The sequence below is a fragment of the Trichosurus vulpecula genome, chromosome 3, assembly GCF_011100635.1.
Source record: "Trichosurus vulpecula isolate mTriVul1 chromosome 3, mTriVul1.pri, whole genome shotgun sequence".
In the NCBI taxonomy this organism is placed as follows: domain Eukaryota; kingdom Metazoa; phylum Chordata; class Mammalia; order Diprotodontia; family Phalangeridae; genus Trichosurus; species Trichosurus vulpecula.
The window spans coordinates 163,917,062-163,935,123 of record NC_050575.1 but is presented as its reverse complement, the minus strand read 5'-3'; the positions used below and the strand labels follow the sequence as shown (position 1 = coordinate 163,935,123).

Genomic DNA, 18,062 nt, shown 5'->3' with positions numbered 1-18,062 from the left:
AAATCCTCTGGGCCTCAGTTTCTCCCACCTACACAACAGGAGAACAAGGCCTGAACTTGGGCAGCTGAAGCCAAGTATCCTGAATGCTTTGGGTGCTTGAAAGAACACTGACAAAGAAGAACTCCTGGTCCTGGTCCTGGTCCTCCTCATTTCACACTAGCCCACTCCACCCACCCTCCTGATGATCACCGAGCAGGCTTAAGTGGGCACACCGGTAATAATAACAGCCACATGAGAAGCTGGAAGGGGCCATTAAGAGGAAACAGAACAGCGGGAGAAGACAAATTGTTTTCTGAAATTTCTGTTTCTATTCTTGTGGGAGATCCAGGAGAGAAGGAAATCAAACACCAGCAAGGGGGAAAGGAGAAAGGAGGGGAAGGCTGCCCCTAAAGAGCTCCCAGCTTTTCCCCTGGTAATAATGCATTCCTCACCCTCCCCATCTTGTGAAGTCAGGTGGGAAAGACGGGTTGGCCCTCACTGCCCTCAATTCCCTCTAGAGGAATCTTAGATCAGGCCAAGGAATTTTTAAGCAGCTAAGGGACAATGTCCAGAAGAAAATATGCACCTGCCACTTTGGACATCTACCCTGCCTACCCTTTCCCAAGACCCCCACCCTTAATACCCCCCCCACACACACAAGCAAATACATCTCCACAGGGGAGCCTAGAGTGCAGGGGAGCGTACATGCTTGGAAGTATTCTTTCCCACCCACCACCTGGGCTAGATCCCTGTTGGAGGCTTTGGCACTGTCTCTGGAATCTACACCCCTCCCCAGCTGCCAGCTTCATTTTCCCAGAAACCCCTTGGGGGTGGGGAACTGAGCTGGTACATGAGAACGTGAGGGGGGTTGGGGAAGGAGTGGGGTAGGGGGGAGTTGTACTCTCTATGCCTGCACATGGCTGAGCAGCAAGCTGGGCTCCTACTACATCTAGGCAACCACCCCCTCAGTGGTACTTGAGCGATGGTGACAGTCTCACCTGCCCCCAGGAGCGGCAGTGAGGTATGGCATGCTGAAAACAGAACGGGATTGGCAGTCAAAAGACTCGCCTCTCCGGTGCTTATTTGTGTGGCAATGAACAAAGCATTCCACCTCTCTTGGCCTCAGTCTGCTCATCTGCAAAATAAGGAGTTTAGACTAGATGATCTCTTAAGTCTCTCACTGTTTTACTTTATATTCTTTTCCTGACCAGCTTCTGACAGTGCCTGAAACCCCTACCATTTGTTGGGTTAAGATAAGCTATTGTCCCCAGAAGGCTCCAGTTAAAATGCAAATCTGTTTCCCATAAGGGTGACACTAACTCCTTAGTGGCCATTAAAATTCTCTATGAAGATTAGTTTATCCAAGTAGTTACCAGTCACTAACCCTAAAGCAAAGTGGTCAGCCTCAAGGTATAGGATGGGTAAGTTTTGACTAGTGGCAGAAGGAACATCAGTACTAAAGAGCTCATTGGGGAGTGGAGCAGGTGAGAGTGAGGGCTTCTGGACCCCAGAATTACGGAACCAAAGATCAGAGAGCTGAAAGGTACCCTAGAGGTTGCATGGTCCAACCCTCTGGTTTTATAGAGGAAGAAACCGGAGAGAGGGTGATTTGTCCTAAACCACAGCAAGTCAGTGGCAAATAACAAAGACTAGAACCCTGGTTCCCTATTGCCTCAATTGGCCTATGGTTTACATACCCAAACACACTCCATCACTCTCTACTCCTTAGTTCTTCCAGCCCTTTCTTTTTCCCTGTGAAGGAAAAGTCTTCACTGATGGAGCTAATCCTACCCACACTGCCCAGGAGCCCCACTCAGATGTTTGTAGCCAGATCCAATTTAGTGAAGTGATGTAGGTGCGATTGTACATCCCTGTTCCTGGATCTGTTAGGCCCTGAGCTCCTAGGTCTGGCCAGGGTGGGAGGGAGGATGGGGGGACAGACTTAAGACTTTTTCATATCAGGTTCCCAAACCTATGACTCATGGACATGGGCATGGGGAGAAGATAAGTAGCTTCTAGAGCATCTCTGCTGAGGGAAGGGAAGGAAAGGGAAACCAAGGCATCCTTGGGACTCAGTACTCAAGGGTAGCCAGAAGCATACCCAAAAAAGAAGAGAAAGCACACTGTTCCACTCTCTGGCCTCACTCCTCCTCCCCAGATCCTAGAGCATAAGCAGTACAAAGAACACACAGAAACCCTGAACTCTAGACACTAACTGGCTGTGTGTGACATTGGACAAGTCACACCCCATCTCTAAGCCTCAGGAAATGTAAATGAACTCTGTAAAATGAAGTGTGTGTGTGTGTGTGTGTGTGTGTGTGTGTGTGTGTGTGTGAGAGAGAGAGCGAGAGAGAGACAGAGAGACAGAGAGAGACAGAGAGAGAGACAGAGAGACCTAGAAAAGCACTTCTAGTATTCTATCAAAGTCCAATTAGGACCACTGGAATCGCCTATAATAATAAAAACAGCTAGCATTTGTATAGCCCTTTAAGGTTTGTGAAGTGATAGATAGATAGATAGATAGATAGATAGATAGATAGATAGATAGGCAGACATATAAAATCCCATTCCATTCCCCACAATAGCTCGGTAAATGTTACATATGAAGAAACTGAGGCTCAGAGGGAAAAAGTGATTTCCTCAGGGGTCACACAACTAATCGGGCTGGATTTGAACTCTGTTCCTCCTGTCTCCAAATGTAGCACTTAATCCTGTATACCACCTTGCCTCCTCACCTATAGGGAGAAGAGGCATTGTAGACCCTAAGGGAGGAGAAAGAAGGAGCAAGGACACTGGGGGTTGGGGTGGTTTCCTCTCCTACAACTGACCACAACAATTTCTCAGAAATACCCTGTATCCATGAAGTGAACTCCAAGCTGCAGGGAGCCCTGCACCCTATCTATCTGTACCCCTTCTTCCTCCCCATCCTGCCCCTGGAGGAGGCGAAGATGGGGAATATCTCTCTCAGCTGGTAGGGCTTGCAGGAATCAAGGCTGTGCTCTGCACACGGATGAGCAGCCAACCAGGCAGAGGCTCAGAGCTGCAGAGTCACAGCTCAGGGGGGAAGAAAAGACATTTCTGCTCATCTGGATTCAGGTCCTGTATCTCCCTTGAGCACTGCCCAGCCTGGGCCTACCAGGACTCCCGTGGCCTTGGATCTTCAGGGCTGTCCTCATCCCTACCTAGGAAATGGACCAGGGCAACCCCGGCACACCACTTCCCTGTCACACACACACCCCCAACACACACACAGATCTCTTCTTTTCCCATTCTCTTCTGCCCTTCATTTCCTCCGTTAAACCTGAATGTGAGAAGGCAGACCCTGTAAATCCTTCTCCAGTGTCATATTGTTAAGGACTTGCCCTCTTTGACCCAGCACCCAAGGGAACGTCTCACCTACCCCTGGAGAAGCCTTGATTATAGAAGCTCAGTTTCTCTAGCGAGCAACAGGGCTTAAATCCAGAGGTGTAAGAAATATTCTGTAATCTCTGTAACTTTTATACATTTTGGACCAATTGATTCCATGTGTTAATAGGAGGAAAGTAATTTTTCCCCATTCATTTAACAAACATTGGCTGAGTACTCATATGGTCTAAGAACTTAGATTAGGTCCTGGATTACGCAGGGAGAATAAAGAGAAACAAGAGACATAGGCCCTGCCCTCCAGGAGATTATGGGAGATAAATGTTCAGTATAATGTAAGCTGTCATAAGTGAGTATGAGGTAAATGCCACATGAATAGAGTGCATAAGAAGGAGTTCAGGAGAGGAAGCTTACTGTGGGCAATCATCAGCCAGTGGATGGCTTGGTCTGCCCCCAGCATTCCAGGGGGATGGAGATGCTAAGATACAGGATGTGGGTATAGTAATCACTGAAAATCTACTCTGGATTCCAGAGTCAAAGGCCTCAGGTCTCTGCATTCACCCCAACCCCTACCTCCCAAATACACCTGGTTCCTTCCAGCAGCAGACTGCCCTATGCCACATCCTGCAGTTCCTTTGCCTGGAGAAGTTACCAGGATAGACCAGGAGTACTCACACATTTCAATATCCCTCCCCTAGCCCAGCCTAGAAACAGGCCTCCATTCTTCATGCCTCCAGTCCCCCACTCTGATGGACCTACACGTCCCCATTTATAATCCGTTGCTCTGTGAGAGACAATTCTCTGCCTTTTCTTTAAAGCCCAGACAACTCCAGCAGGTTGGGGATGGGGAAAGCCAGAGCTTTCTGCTGCTCCACCAAAAACATAGCTGTGAACAAACATGGAAGCCAACTACAAGCAGGACCCAAGTCTGGAACCACATTTGGGAAAGAGAGGTCCAGGTGACCTTGGACAAAATACTTGGAAATGGTCCATAAACAATTCGATTCAGTAAGCACTCCTAAGTGCCTACCAAATGCCAACTGCTACCCTAGGCACTACAAATACAAAAACTAAAAAAAGAAAGAGGGTCAGTCCCTGCCCTCAAGGATTTTAGAGTCTACTGAAGGGAGTTAAAGTGTACCCAGATAAGTAAATACAAGTTGTATGCAAAATAAAAATACAAAGTAATGTCAAGGGAGTAGACAGAGCCCTCACAAGAGGGAGGTAGAATTCCAGAAAACCATCCCTTAGAAGGTAGCACTTGAACTGAGGCCTGATGGGAACTAAAGATTCCAAGAGACAGAAGAGGGGAGAGAGGACTGCAGACATGAGAGATGGCCTCTACAAAGGCAAAGACGTGAGAGGTATAATAGAGAATAAAACGAACATTTATTAAGTGTCAACAATATGCATAACAATATGATAGAGGGAGGAGTATGAAAATAAGAGTACCTACTGTGTGCAAAGTCCTGGTTAAAAGGAACAGAGAAGGTATTTGCTAAAACCCAGCTCCATTTAAATCAAAATTCAGCTCCCATTAACACATGGAATCAATTGGTCCAAAATGCCTCAGACCAGGCAAATCGATACCAGTATGAACTTGTCTTAAAGGGCCAAGGGTATGAGACAGGGGAAACCTTGAAATTATATGTATATATATATTATACATATATATAATATATATACATATATACATATATATATACACACACATAACGGTATCCAACACCCACACTCTTTCTGCTCCTCTGCTCTATAGAAGACTGTTTCAGCAAATATTAGCCCCTCTCTCTCCTAAAGGAGAATCTGGAAGGTATAAGAAATTAGAAGACAGGTACTCACCACTGCTGGACTTCCTTCTCAGTAACTGCAAAAGAAAAGAAAGAAGTTTTAGCAATCAATCTATCAATAAGTATTTATTAAGCACCTACTATGTGCCAAGCACTATCAGAAGTACAAATTCACTACACTGTAGGAGAGGAGGGGCATGGGATAAAAAACACACGAAATTAATTCAAAATGTTAGAGCTGGAAGGGACAATAGAGACCATTTAGTTCAATGTCTTCATTTTGTAGGTGGGGAATCCATTATTCCAAGCAGAAGCGATTTATCCAGAGTTATAGAGTAAGTTAGTCCAAGAGTAGGGATTAGAACTCAGAACTATAGAACTCCTGTGATAATATTCCCATTCCACCTTGCTACAGAAAGCTGTCCACAGAATTCAAAGAGAAAAGCATCCAAGCCCTGAAGACCTACCTGTCATTTTCCCAAAGCCCAGATCTAATCATGTTACTCCCTTAACTCAGTCATCAGTTAACTCCAGTGGCTCCCTATTATTTCTAGGATCAAATATAAAAATGGCAAATTTTTGTTGTTACATAATATATGCATGCATATCAAATATAGACATATATGTGAAATAGATCATACAGATCAAATATAAAGCATTTAAAGCTCTTCACAGCCTGGCCCTACCCCATCTTCCCAGCCCCACTGTACCTAACTCCCCTTTCTATCCTTTCTACAATGCAAACCAAACTATCCTTGTAGTTCTCATGTTTGGCATTGTAGGTCCTCCCTCCAGGACTTTGCACTGGTTGTCTCTCATACCTAGAATGCCGTCCTTCCTCACTTCTGCCTCTTAGCATCCCTAATATCCTTCAAGGATCAGCTCAAGTGCCACAGTCTATAAGAAGTCTTTCCTGGACTCTCAGAGCTAGTGCTCTTCCTCCAAAACTACCTTCTATCCATTGTGAATTTACCTTTGTAGGTATCTGCTGTATATCCATACATGTATGTATAGGTATGTGCATATATATATGTATATGGAGAGACTATATGTTCCTCTATGCCAAGAACTGTTTCGCTTTTGTCCCCCAACACCTAATGCAGTGCCTGCCACAGAGCAGGGTTTTAATCAGTGCTTTTTGATCAACTGTGATTCTTCTCCTACTCTAAGAATGCTTTTGCATTGGTTATGAAGATGCATCCTCTCATGTTACTTTCTTCAAGCAAAGCACCCAGTGCTGGGAGCCTGCCCTATCATTCCCTACAAAAATTCCATAGACTTCTTAAGCCTCAATTGTCCCTCTCCTACAGGGATTCCATAGCCTCTGGTCACCAAGCTCCAAGAATTGGCCTCTTAGAGCCTCGGCAGGGCTCTAATTCCTACTTGTCTTAGCCTCCCTGCCCAGGCCATGGGCCAATCAATCCACAGCCAAGTACTGATTTAATCTGTTGTGGAGGAATCAAAGACCATAAGACATGGCCTATTCTGTCAAAGAACTGAGAGCCTGGCATTGCTATGAGTGGTGTAGCATTCTAATCAAGTCTTCCTGGTACTTGAACCCTTTGGATGGAGGCCAAGGCAGACTCTCCTGCCCTGCAGCAAGATGTGTCACAGCTAAGCCTCCCTGAAGTGAGCCCTCAGAGACACTTCACATCCCCCAGGATAGGAAATGCCGTCTTCCACCCCAGACAGTACTGACTCACATGGCCTCCCTGAGCAACCTCAGCCCAAGAATAACTCAATCCACTGTTTGGTCTAGAGCAGAGGCCTCAGTGGGGCAAGGCCCTCCATGTTGATGAATGGTTATGCTGCTTGGCAGAGTTCAAGGGAGGCCTTTTCTTAAGTAACTACCATGGCTTGTTTGTGTTGAGTTATTATTAATGACTAGAGAAGCTTTCTCCTAAATCGAGCACTGTCCAGATGTATCTGACAGCAGTCAAAGGAAAAACCCATGCAGGGAGCCCTCTCCAACATTAATATCAGCTGAAACAGAGAACCGGCTCACCTCAACACTCATTTAAGTCAGCTGATGAACATCTATTAAGTGCCTAGGATGTGCTGGGCACTCTGCCAAGTCAAAGAGAAAAGGAGAGAGGGAAGGAGGGAGGGAGAGAGGGGGGAGAGAGGCAGAGAAAGAGAGACAAAGAGAGAAGCAAGGAAACAGCCCCAGCCCTCAAGCAGCTCACATTGAAATAGGGGAGACAGCATGCAAAAAACTGGACATACAAGATACATAAGGTAATTGAGAGATAACCATAAAGGGAAGGCACTAGTAGTGGGAGGACTAAGAAAGACCTCCTACAAAACGCAGGATTTGAGCTGAGGCTTGAAAGAAAGCCAAGAGGCAAAGGTGAGGGAGAGCATAGAAACTATCTATCCCCATTTCCCAAAGGGGCAAAGGCTGATTAGACAAACTTTCCACCTGGGGGTCTCTAACAATGCTGTCTAACTAAGGGGCACAACTAGGCAGAGGCCAGAAGAGCAGCTGCACTGGGAACAACTCTGGATGGGGTACAGAGTTTTGCTCAGATGATCAGCCTGATTGCAACCACTGCTCTTGCTCCATGGCCTCCTCAAAGATAAGAACTGTGCCTTTTACTCATTCATCAATTCATTCAAGAAGCATTTATTAAGACTACTACTAGGATTGGAGATGACAATTAAGTTCATCATGGTAGTAAAAAAACAAACTGCTGTGGGAGGCAGCCTGTTATAGTGAAAGAAAAAAAAACCATTGGTCACAGGACCTGTATTCAAATCTGAATTCTGCTGAACCCATGTGACCTTGAGCAAATCATTTAGCATCTGTAAAAAGTGTGTGGGGGTCAACTAGATGACATTTAAGGAAACTTTCAGTTCTAAATCTAAAATCTTATGGTCCTTTATACAGGATTTTGCATATAGTAAGTAATTGACAAATGGTGACCAGCTAGAAATATTTTCTATGTGGTGGGCAGTCTTAAGAATTGGGGAGTGTGTCCTCAGGGAAACTAGAAATTTGGAAAGAGGAAGGATATGATTCTTAGAGCTCAAACAGTGTCAGGGTCTACATTACTCCCCCCATGAGTACTCTGACTCAGACCAGGTGCAGATGAAATCTCAGTATTCTCTCCGCTCCCTAGACCAGACACGGACACTTGTGCTACATTTAAACACTGCCCTGAGATATAGGGGTTAGCCAGTCTGATCAAGATGAAGAGCTAGAAGGCCTAAAGAAGTTACTAAATCCAGTCTGGGTTTGGAGTTAGGAAGATTTCTATTCAAATTCAACCTTAGATACTTAATAACTTCATGACCCTAGACACGTCACTAAACCTGTCTGTGCTTCAATTGTCTCATCTGTAAAATGAGAGGCATGGGCTTGATCCTAAGGTACCTTCCAGTGCTAAATCTATGATCCCACAGATGATGTATGAACCCATAGAGCTACAAACACACATTTGCTCCCTGTCTCCTCAAATCCCATTCAAAGAGGAGACAGGATGTAAGGGAAAAAATTCTGGATAGGGAATCAGAAAAACTGGGTTCTAGTTCTAAGCCGTTGTATGACCTTGGATGACGCTCTGCACCTTGGTTTCCTGATATATAAAAAGAGGCTATTGGGACTAGAGGGTCTCTAAGCTCTAACATTCTTTGTTCTGAGGCCCCTTCTAGTCTTAATATTCAATATTTCTGCATCTCCACTAAGCCTTGGCCTGAACTAGAGATTCTGCTGTTAACCAGTGAGTTCCCAGGAATCCTGAAGGGGTCAGACTGTACCACAGAAAATCTCAACTTCTTTCACTAAAAATTCCCAATCAAGCAAAAAGGGGTGTGTGTTTGTGTCAAGATAAAGGGATCTTAGACATCAAATCTAGTTCCTTTGTTTCACAAATTCTTGTTCAGCAGTTTTAGTTGTGTCTGACTCTTCCTGACCCCATTTGGGGTTTTCTTGGAAAAGATACTAGAGTGGTCTGCAGTTTTTTTTCCTCCAGTTCTGTTTTACAGATGAGGAAACTGAGGCAAACAGGATTAAGTGACTTGCTCAGAGTCACACAGCTGTTAAGTGTCACAGACCAGATTGGAACTCAGGTCTTCCTGAATTCAGGCCAGGTGCTCGATCCACTACACCTGCAGGCTGCCCCTTGTATTACAGATAAGCAGACTGAACCCCCAAGTTGTCAAGTGGTTTATTAAAGGTTTCACAGGTATAAGTGGCAGGCCAGGACTTGAGCGTTGCTTTTCTGATTTCAAAGGTTTGAGCTCTTTCTACTATATCACCTAAGAGGAGAATAAAAGGCGAGGGAGACCAGGAGACAGCCAGGCTTTTGCATTCCCCATCCCCAACAACCTACCCTAAAACCAGTCCTGCCCGCCCTCCTTTAGAGTTTAAGGTTGGTAGGAAAAAGCAGGAAGAGGCATCAACTCCCTGGCTCTTCCACTGAAAGCTTCAATTCCAGGAACACAAAGCCCTGAACCTAAAGCTTCGATTGGGTATTTCCTCCCCCACCCCCATTCCATGTTAACCATGGATGGTGCCCAAAGGGTAAATTCTTTACTCAACTAAGAATTAAAACAAATATTTTTGTTTTGGAGATCTAAAAATTTTTGTCTTTATTGCTATTTTTTGTTTTCATATCCCTTTCATTTCCAAATATATCCCCATCCCTACCCTTGTAACACAGGATAAAAAGGGAAGGGGGAAAAGGCATTTCTGTAAAACTAACCCCACATCGATGCATCTGATAGTACATACAATGCTCCACACCCATAGTCCTCTAGTTCTAAAAAGAAGGGAGTGAGGAAGATGCATTTTCTCAACTCTACTTCAGGTTCAAACCTCATAGTTATAAATACACAGAGTTCAGTTTGAGTCATTTTTTCTTCCAGGTTACACGGTGGAGGCCTCTGTGTAGACTGTTCTCTTGGTTTTCCGCGCTTCATTTTACATCAGTCCGTAACTCTTCTCGTATTTCCCTGAATTCTTCATTTTTTCACAGCACAGTAATAGCCCATCACAGGACAGCTAGGTGGCACAATGAATGGAGCACCTAGCCTGGAATCAGGAAGACCTGAGGCGAGTCCTTTAACCCTGTTTGCCTTATCTGCAAAATGAGCCAGAGAAGGAAATGGCAAACCACCCCGGTATCTTTGCCCAGAAAACCCCAAATGGGGTCATGAGGAGTCAGCAACAATAGGACATGTCACAATTTGGTTAGCCAATCAGATTTAGGGATTTTTTTTTCTGACAAACATAGATGACTTTTGAAACTAAAGTTGAAGCTGTGTATTTTCTAAACTACTGACCTAAGACATTCTAATGTACTTTGAACTGAACCCACATTTTACTGCTTTCAGTCCTCCGGGGATTGTTTCTCCATTTCTAAACAGATTCAAACCACCATGACATGGGCACTGAACTTCCATTCTCTTACTTCTCTTGTCCCTTATCTTCTCTGCTCCCCAGCCCTAAAGTCCAGAGTGGCAGATAAACTGAAAAGGGGCTTCACCAGCTAAAGCAATGTGGTTGTGGTTCAGGGTGGGAGGGAAGGGAGGAACTGGAGTTACTTTCCGTAATAATACCCATCCGCTGATTTATCTGGTTTTCATCCCCAGCCTCCCCTTTTGCATCCATCTGGTCTGGATCATCCTTTAATGTCAACCTATGTCATGTCAAGAGACCTCCCAAGAGAAGTTCTCCTTCCCCCATTCTCTGCATAGATGCGAAGTTATGGGCATGGAATGCCACATAGAATATCACATTTTTTTGATATGTTGTTTAGTTTTACTGAACTGTTCCCCCCCCCCCCTTTCGTCATTCTATTATGTAATAGAAAGGAGAGTACGGAAGAAATGTAGGTGTTGGAAAAACAAAAAAAATCCATGAAAATGTGTTTTTAAAGGGGAGTACTCTCATAAACTTCTCACTAACAGAGGCTCCCTGACTTGACTATTACATCGGCTGTTTGGGCTAACCGTATTGGAAACTATTAAAGGGACTATGTAACCAGAATCAAAAATCCTGCTGAGGCTCAGACTGGAGACAGCAGGACCAGGTCAGCAATCAGTCAAGGAGGCCAGTACTAATGCCTTCTCTAGTCCTTACCCCCTTCAGGGAAGAAAGCACTGAGGATAACCAGAAAGACAAAGTATATAATGACCATAATCATATAAGCTAACAGACATCAGAATTCTGATCAACAGAGTGATTAATCCTAGCTTCAGGGAACTCAAGGATCCCTGGTGAAGCATTCCTCCTTCTGGTCAGTGGACAGGTGTTGGGGGCAGAAGGCAGCATGCATTAAGGGCAGCTAGGTGGCACCATGGAGAGAGATTTGGGCCTGGAGTCAGGAAGACCTGAATTTTAATTCAACTTCAAACACTGTCTGTGTGACCCTGGGCAAGTCACTTACCAGCTGTTTGCCTCAGTTTCCTCATTTGTAAAATGAGAATAGTAACAGCACCTATTTCTCATGGTCATTATAAGGAGTAAATGAGACAAGAATTGTAGAGCATTTATTAGCACTGTGCCCGGCACATAGTAAGCACTACACAAATGTTATTATTATCATGAATGATCAGACATAACTAATGTGTTGATTTGCTTTACTTGCCTGTTCTTCTTTGTTGCAAGGGAAGTATTTTCAGGGTTGGGGGAATGGTTGGGAAGTGACAGAGATGCTATTAAAAAAAAAAGATGTCCAATTCCTTAGGTATAATGGTGAGTCAGCCCAGTGACAAATTACTCCCTTAATTTGTCGATCCCTTTGATAGTGGATCCTAGACTAAGAGAAAAACCCACTGTCCGATTCATGCTGCCTATTCTTTTATTTCCATCCACCTTGGTCCCATTTGCAGAATGTTCCATTCCTACCCTGCCTGCCTCCTCCGCCATGTTCTCTGGAATGCCCTCTCTACAATCTACAAATCCTCTCCATTTCAGAAGGTCCTCTTCTAATGCTTCTTCCATCTTCTGTCCCTTACCAAGGCCTGGCTCCCCCTGAATTACACCTGCATCCCTAATTATCCTTTCCCCAGTAAGCACTGGATGTACCTTTTCTCATATCCTACCCACACACACCATATTGGTCCTAGAGAGGAATCAGAATGTTCCTTGCTCCCCATTGTCACTTCTAGACTCCCCCTGTACCACCACCATTCAGCAATCTCTCCATCTCCTAATCCAGACCCTGGTGGCTGTTACTTACCTATTCTAAGCATATTCTCTCTTTTCTCAGTGAACTTACTTAGAACCTGTATGACAGCCTTCCTCTCCACTTTCATTTCTCTTTTCTTACCTAGAAGACTTCAACACATATGTTCCTCTTTCCTCAAACACAATACACTCCCAGTTCCTCAATCAAGTCAATTTCCATGACCTACTCCTCCTCTCCACCTCAGTGTATTTAAACACAAAGATAATCATACACTTGATCCTGCCATTACTCATAAGTGTTCCACCTCTATGATCAAGAATTCTGAACTTCCTTAATGTTATCATCATTTCTTATCCCTGCGCCTTATTCTTCTTGAACCTAGCATTCTTCCTTACTATGATTTCTAATTCCTCCACCCCTCAGTTCTTTCCTTGGTTATCACCCTGCTCAGACTACAATCTCCTCCCTTCCCAATCTTGATGCTTTGGTGAACCATCTCTATACCATCCTCTGCCCCAGATGTTCTTATTCCTTCCTCCATGCCAAACCCCAACCCTGGATATTATTCTCTTTATCTATCTCCTCTACTCCTACTCCCATACTGCTGAATGAAGCTAGAGAAAGTCACAAAACTATGCTGAATAGCTCCACTATGAATTTGTCATCCAATCTTAAATGAGCCCTCACTGCAGCAAGGCAATCCTTTTTCTCCTCTGTAACTGCTTCTCCATCTCATTCCCCATGGCAACTATTATAGATTTTCTTTTCTCTTCTTAAGCCTCCAACAGCATCCCTCCTCTCTCCCATCAGTTGAGGAACTCACCTCATACTTAACAGAGAAAAATGGAGGCTGCTCACCTTAGGCTTCCTCTTTTCTCTTCCTCCTCATCTCACAAACTCTTAATTTCATCCCTCACTATTCTCTCCTTGAATACAGTCTCTGGTGAAGAAAGGACCCTTCTGGGACCTGTTTGTACAAAAATGTTTATAGCACCTCTCTTTGTAGTGGCAAAGAATTGGAAATCAAGGGAATGCCCATCAATTGAGGAATGGCTGAACAAGCTGTGGTATAAGAAGGTAATGGAATACTATTGTGCTATAAGAAATGTGGAAGATACAGACTTCATAATAACCTGGAAAGACCTACATGATATGATGCTGAGTGAGAGGAGCAGAACCAGGAGAACATTGCACACAACCACAGACACATTGCTTCTGTGATGACTAACTTTGATAGACTTGGCTCTCCTCAGCAATAGAAGGCTCACAGACAGCTCCAAAGGACTCATGATGGAAAAAACTATCTACATCCAGAGAAAAAACTGTGGAGTCTGAATGCAGATTGAGGCAAACTATTTGTTCTCTTTTTTTTCTTTTCTTTTTTGGTTTTGTTTCTTCCTTCTCATGATTCATTCCATTGGCCATAATTCTTCTTTGCAACTTGACTACTGTATAAATAAGTTTAATGCAAAGGTTTATGTAGAATCTATATTGAACTGCATGACATCGAGGGGGGAGGAGGGAAGGAAGGGAAGGGAAGGAAATTTGAAACTCAAGAATATGTAGAACTGAGTGTTGTAAACTAAAAATAAAAAATCTAATAAAAAAAAGGACCCTTCTCCTCACCAAGACAAACGCCTCTATATAATTTTGATCTGTACCTTATCATCTTCTCTTACAGATTTGCCCCTTCAATCATCCTTTCCCCTTCTGTCAATCTCTCTCCTTCTGTCTTTCTCCATCTCTCTGTCTCTCTCTTTCTGTCTCTGTTCCCTCCCCTCTCTCTCTGTGTCTGTCTCTCCCTCTCTCTCTCTCTGTCTGTCTGTCTCTCCCTCTGTCTCTGTCTCTCTGTCTATCTGTCTCTCTCTCCGTCTCTATCTCTCTGTCTCTCCCTCTCTCTGTCTGTCTCTCCCTCTCTCTGTCTCTCTCTCTCTCTCTCTCTCTCTCTCTCTGTCTGTCTGTCTCTCTCTCTCTGTCTCTCTCTCTCTGTCTGTCTGTCTCTCTCTCTCTCCCTCTCCCTATCTACTAGATCCTTCTCTGCTGCCTACAAACACATTCCACATCCAAGTCTTCCCCATCTTTAAAAAACCCTCACTATATCCTACCATGCGCTATAACTAGCATTCTATGTCTTTCCTTCCTTTCTCAGGCAAACCCCATGAGAAAGACACCTATGCTCACTGCCTCCACTTTCTATCCTTTCTCACTCTTCTTAGCCCTCATGTAATTTGGTTGTGGAATCTGCAGCACTGAACTGAAACTGTCCTCTCCAGAGCTGACCAACGATCTCATCATTGCCAATTCTAATGGTTTCTTCCCAAACCTCATCCTTCTGGAACTCTTAGTAGCATCTGACATTGCTGACCACCCTCTCCTTCTACACACTCTTTCCCCCTCTGCATTTTCATAACACTGCTCTTGGTTCTCCTACCTTGTTGCTGAGAATTCCTCATTTTCTTTTGTATATTCATTAGCCATGTCACATTCATTAGCGATGTCACACACACACACACAAATTGTGGGTGTATCCAAAGCACTGTCCTGAACCATCTTCTCTTTCCATTCTAGGGCAACTAGGTGGCAGAGTGGCCTAGAGTCAGGAAGATGTGAGTTCAAATCCAACCACTTCCAAGCTGTGTGACATTGGGCAAGTCACTTAACCCAGTTTACCTCAGTTTGCTCATCTGTAAAATGAGCTGCAGAAGGCAATGGCAAACCACCCCAGTATCTTTGCCAAGAAAACCCCAAATGGAGTCTCAAAGAGTCGGACATGACTAAAACTGAACAACAACAAAAGCCCCAAAGGCGTGTGTCCGGGACTATCTTCTCTTTTCTCTCACTTGGTGACCTCATCAACTCCCTTGGCTCAATTACCCTCTCTATATATCAAGCCCTAGTCTCCCTCCTGAGTTCCAGTCCAGGGTTACCAACTGGCTGTTAGACATTTCAGCTCGATCGTCTCAAAGGCATCTCAAATTCAACATGTCAAAAGCAAAACTCTCATTTTTCTCCGAATCTCTTGTGAACTTCCTTGTGACTGAGGATACCACCATCCTTCCGTTCCCCAGGTTCACCACATCTCAGGGTTGTCCTTGACTCCTCATTCTCACCCCATCTATCAAATCAGTTACCAAACCACTTCACTCTCTCTCTACAACATCTCTTACACGCACTCCTTCCTGTCCACTCACACAGTCACCACCTCTCAGCAGGACTCCTGCCAGACTTTCCACCTGCCTCAAGCTTCTCCCCGCTCTAATCCAGGTCTGACTTTGTCACTCCGCTCCTCAATCAACTCCGGTGGCTCCCTATCATCTCCCAGAGCAAATGCAAAACCCTTCACAACCTACCCACCCCCACTACCTTTCCAGTTGTCTTACTTTGCCACATCCTTTTGGATCCAGTTGACACAGACCTCCTGGCTGCTTCACAAACAAGACCCTGTCTCTCCAGTCCATTCATGTTCTCTGGCTGTCTCCCATTCCTGGGATGCTCTCCTTCCTCATCTTTACCTGGCTTCAAGTCCCAACTAAAATCTCATCTCCCACAGGAAGCCTTTCCCAAACCCTCTTAATTCTAGCTCCTTTCCCGTTTGTAATTATTTCCTATTTATCCTGTACTGAGTTTGTTTATACACATTTGTTGCTTGTTGTCTCCCCCATTAGATTGTGACCTCCTTGAGAGTAAGGACTGTCTTTTGCTTCTTTTTGTATCTCCAATGCTCAGCACAGTGCTTGGCACATAGTAGGTGCATAATAAATGTTAATTGACTGTCTAATCTCTCCTCTGCATAGTCACCAAAGTAGAAAGTGCAGGTCTGACCATGTTGCTCTCCCCTCCCTTACTTATTAAACTACAGAAGCTCCCTATTACTTCTAGGACCTACCTCCCCTATCTGGCATTTGAATCTCTCCACCCCTGAGCCCCTTTCAGCTTTTCTAGACTTCTTACAATTAAACTCCCCTCCATTCCCTCCATAGTCCAGCCCTACTTGCTCCTCCTCATACTCAGAGGCAGTTGGTGGCACGGTGGATAGAGTGCTGGACTTGGAATCAGGAAAACCTGAGTTCAAATCCAGCCTTGGACACTTACTAACTGTGTGACCCCTGCAAGTCACTTAACCTCTGCTTGCCTCACTTTCCTCATTTGTAAAATGGGGAATAAGAGCACCTACTTCGCAGGGTTGTTAATGGGGATCAAAAGAGATAATAACTGTGAAGGACTTAGCAAAGTGCCTGGCACATAGTAAGCGCTACATAAGTGTTAGCTAGGATTATCAGAGCTCCATTTCCAACCACTGTGCCTTTGCCTTGGCTTTCCCTCACTGCTACAATGCCTTCCTTCCACACCTCTGCCTCCTGGAATCTCTAGTTTCTGTAAATGCTATCTGCTTCGGGAGGCTTTTCCTTATCTTCTCAGCTGTTAGTGCCTTCCTCTCCAAGATTAATTTGTGTATGTCTTGGATATTATCTCCCTCATCGGGTTGCAAATTCCTAGAGGTTGACCAGGGATTGTTTCACTTTTACCTTAGCTGTCCTAGCACTGAGCAGTGCTGGGAACATAATAGGCACTTAATAAAATTCTTGGTGATTAAGATTAATTGAAGAACCAAATTCAGAAAGCAAGACCAACTGTGATGCTGATAACTTTGAAGTGACCATCTTGTTTTCAGTCTTAGATTTGAGAATCCAAAGGTATCATCATTCCACTCTTAGCAACTTTGAGTTTCTGTTGGGAGCAGGGGACTCAGGATTAGGACACCTGCTGCTGAGTCCAGGTCAAAGAGGCAGCCAAGACTTGGGATGATCTGGGACCATGGCAACAGTCACCTGACCCTCCAGAGCCCAGAGACAAGCCTACCCTGGGAATCTCCTAGTTAGCAGGCTCTTTAACCTTCCAAACCAATCTTAAAAGCTGCAATAGGCCCAAAATTGAGTAAGATAATGAGGCAGAGGGAAGATGTGTCAATGTGCAAGCAGCTGATAAAAATAGAGACCGAGGCAGCGGGAGAAGATGCCAATTACCTAGGATGGCAAGACCTCAAATAAAAGAAAGCAATTTTCTGAAAGAAAGGTTTCAAATGCATCTGGCAAGGGATGCAGGCTAGGGGGAGGGGAGCACAAGCCTGCTCCATGGCAAAAGGAAGACAGAAGAAACTGGGTATGGCCCAGGCAAGCCAAACATGAGAGGACGAGGGAGGAGTGCAGGGGAGAGAGAGAAAAACCAGCAGGATTCTGGTGTGGAAAACCACCCCTACCTCCACAGCTGACAGACAAGGGTGAGATTCAGGGCCAGGGAGATGAATGACATGAGAAGTGTCAGGTTGGAGGTCAACTCATCCATTCCTCTGTATCTCCAAAGGAAGAAATTCCACAGGTCTCCAGCCACCTGTTTCATTGTCTGACTAATCTTACAGCCAGATTAGGGATTAAAAAAAAAGAGGGTCCATGGACATAATACTCAGCACTATCCCTAAAATCTGGAGAGTTCTAATAAGTATTTGTATAGCTCAGATCTCCCTAAGTCCCCGGGGAACAGAGCAGCCTAACTTCAGGAATCTGGATAGTAGAAAAACCTGTCTAATGTTTCAGATTCTCCCATCCTCAGTGTGGGAGAGGGGAGAACAACTTTGTGAGGGATCCCAGAGGAGTAGTATATAGTAATGATGATGATAATGATGATTAGGATACATAATAATGTAATATATACTCACCATTATTATTATTTTAATAATGCTTTATAATTTCCAAAGTGCTTTAATTTGAATTATCTCATTTGAGCCTATGAACACCTC

At 44.5% G+C, this 18,062-nt stretch overlaps 1 protein-coding gene across 1 annotated transcript in view; it reads right to left on the bottom strand.

The window, feature by feature from the left end:
• The window catches only part of NCS1 (neuronal calcium sensor 1), a 96,659-nt gene that overhangs the window by 28,179 nt on the left and 50,418 nt on the right, over positions 1–18,062 (bottom strand). The window contains exon 2 of the mRNA XM_036751508.1: positions 5,185–5,209. Coding sequence (XP_036607403.1) covers positions 5,185–5,209 — 25 coding nt within the window. The remainder of the gene's footprint in view (positions 1–5,184; positions 5,210–18,062) is intronic.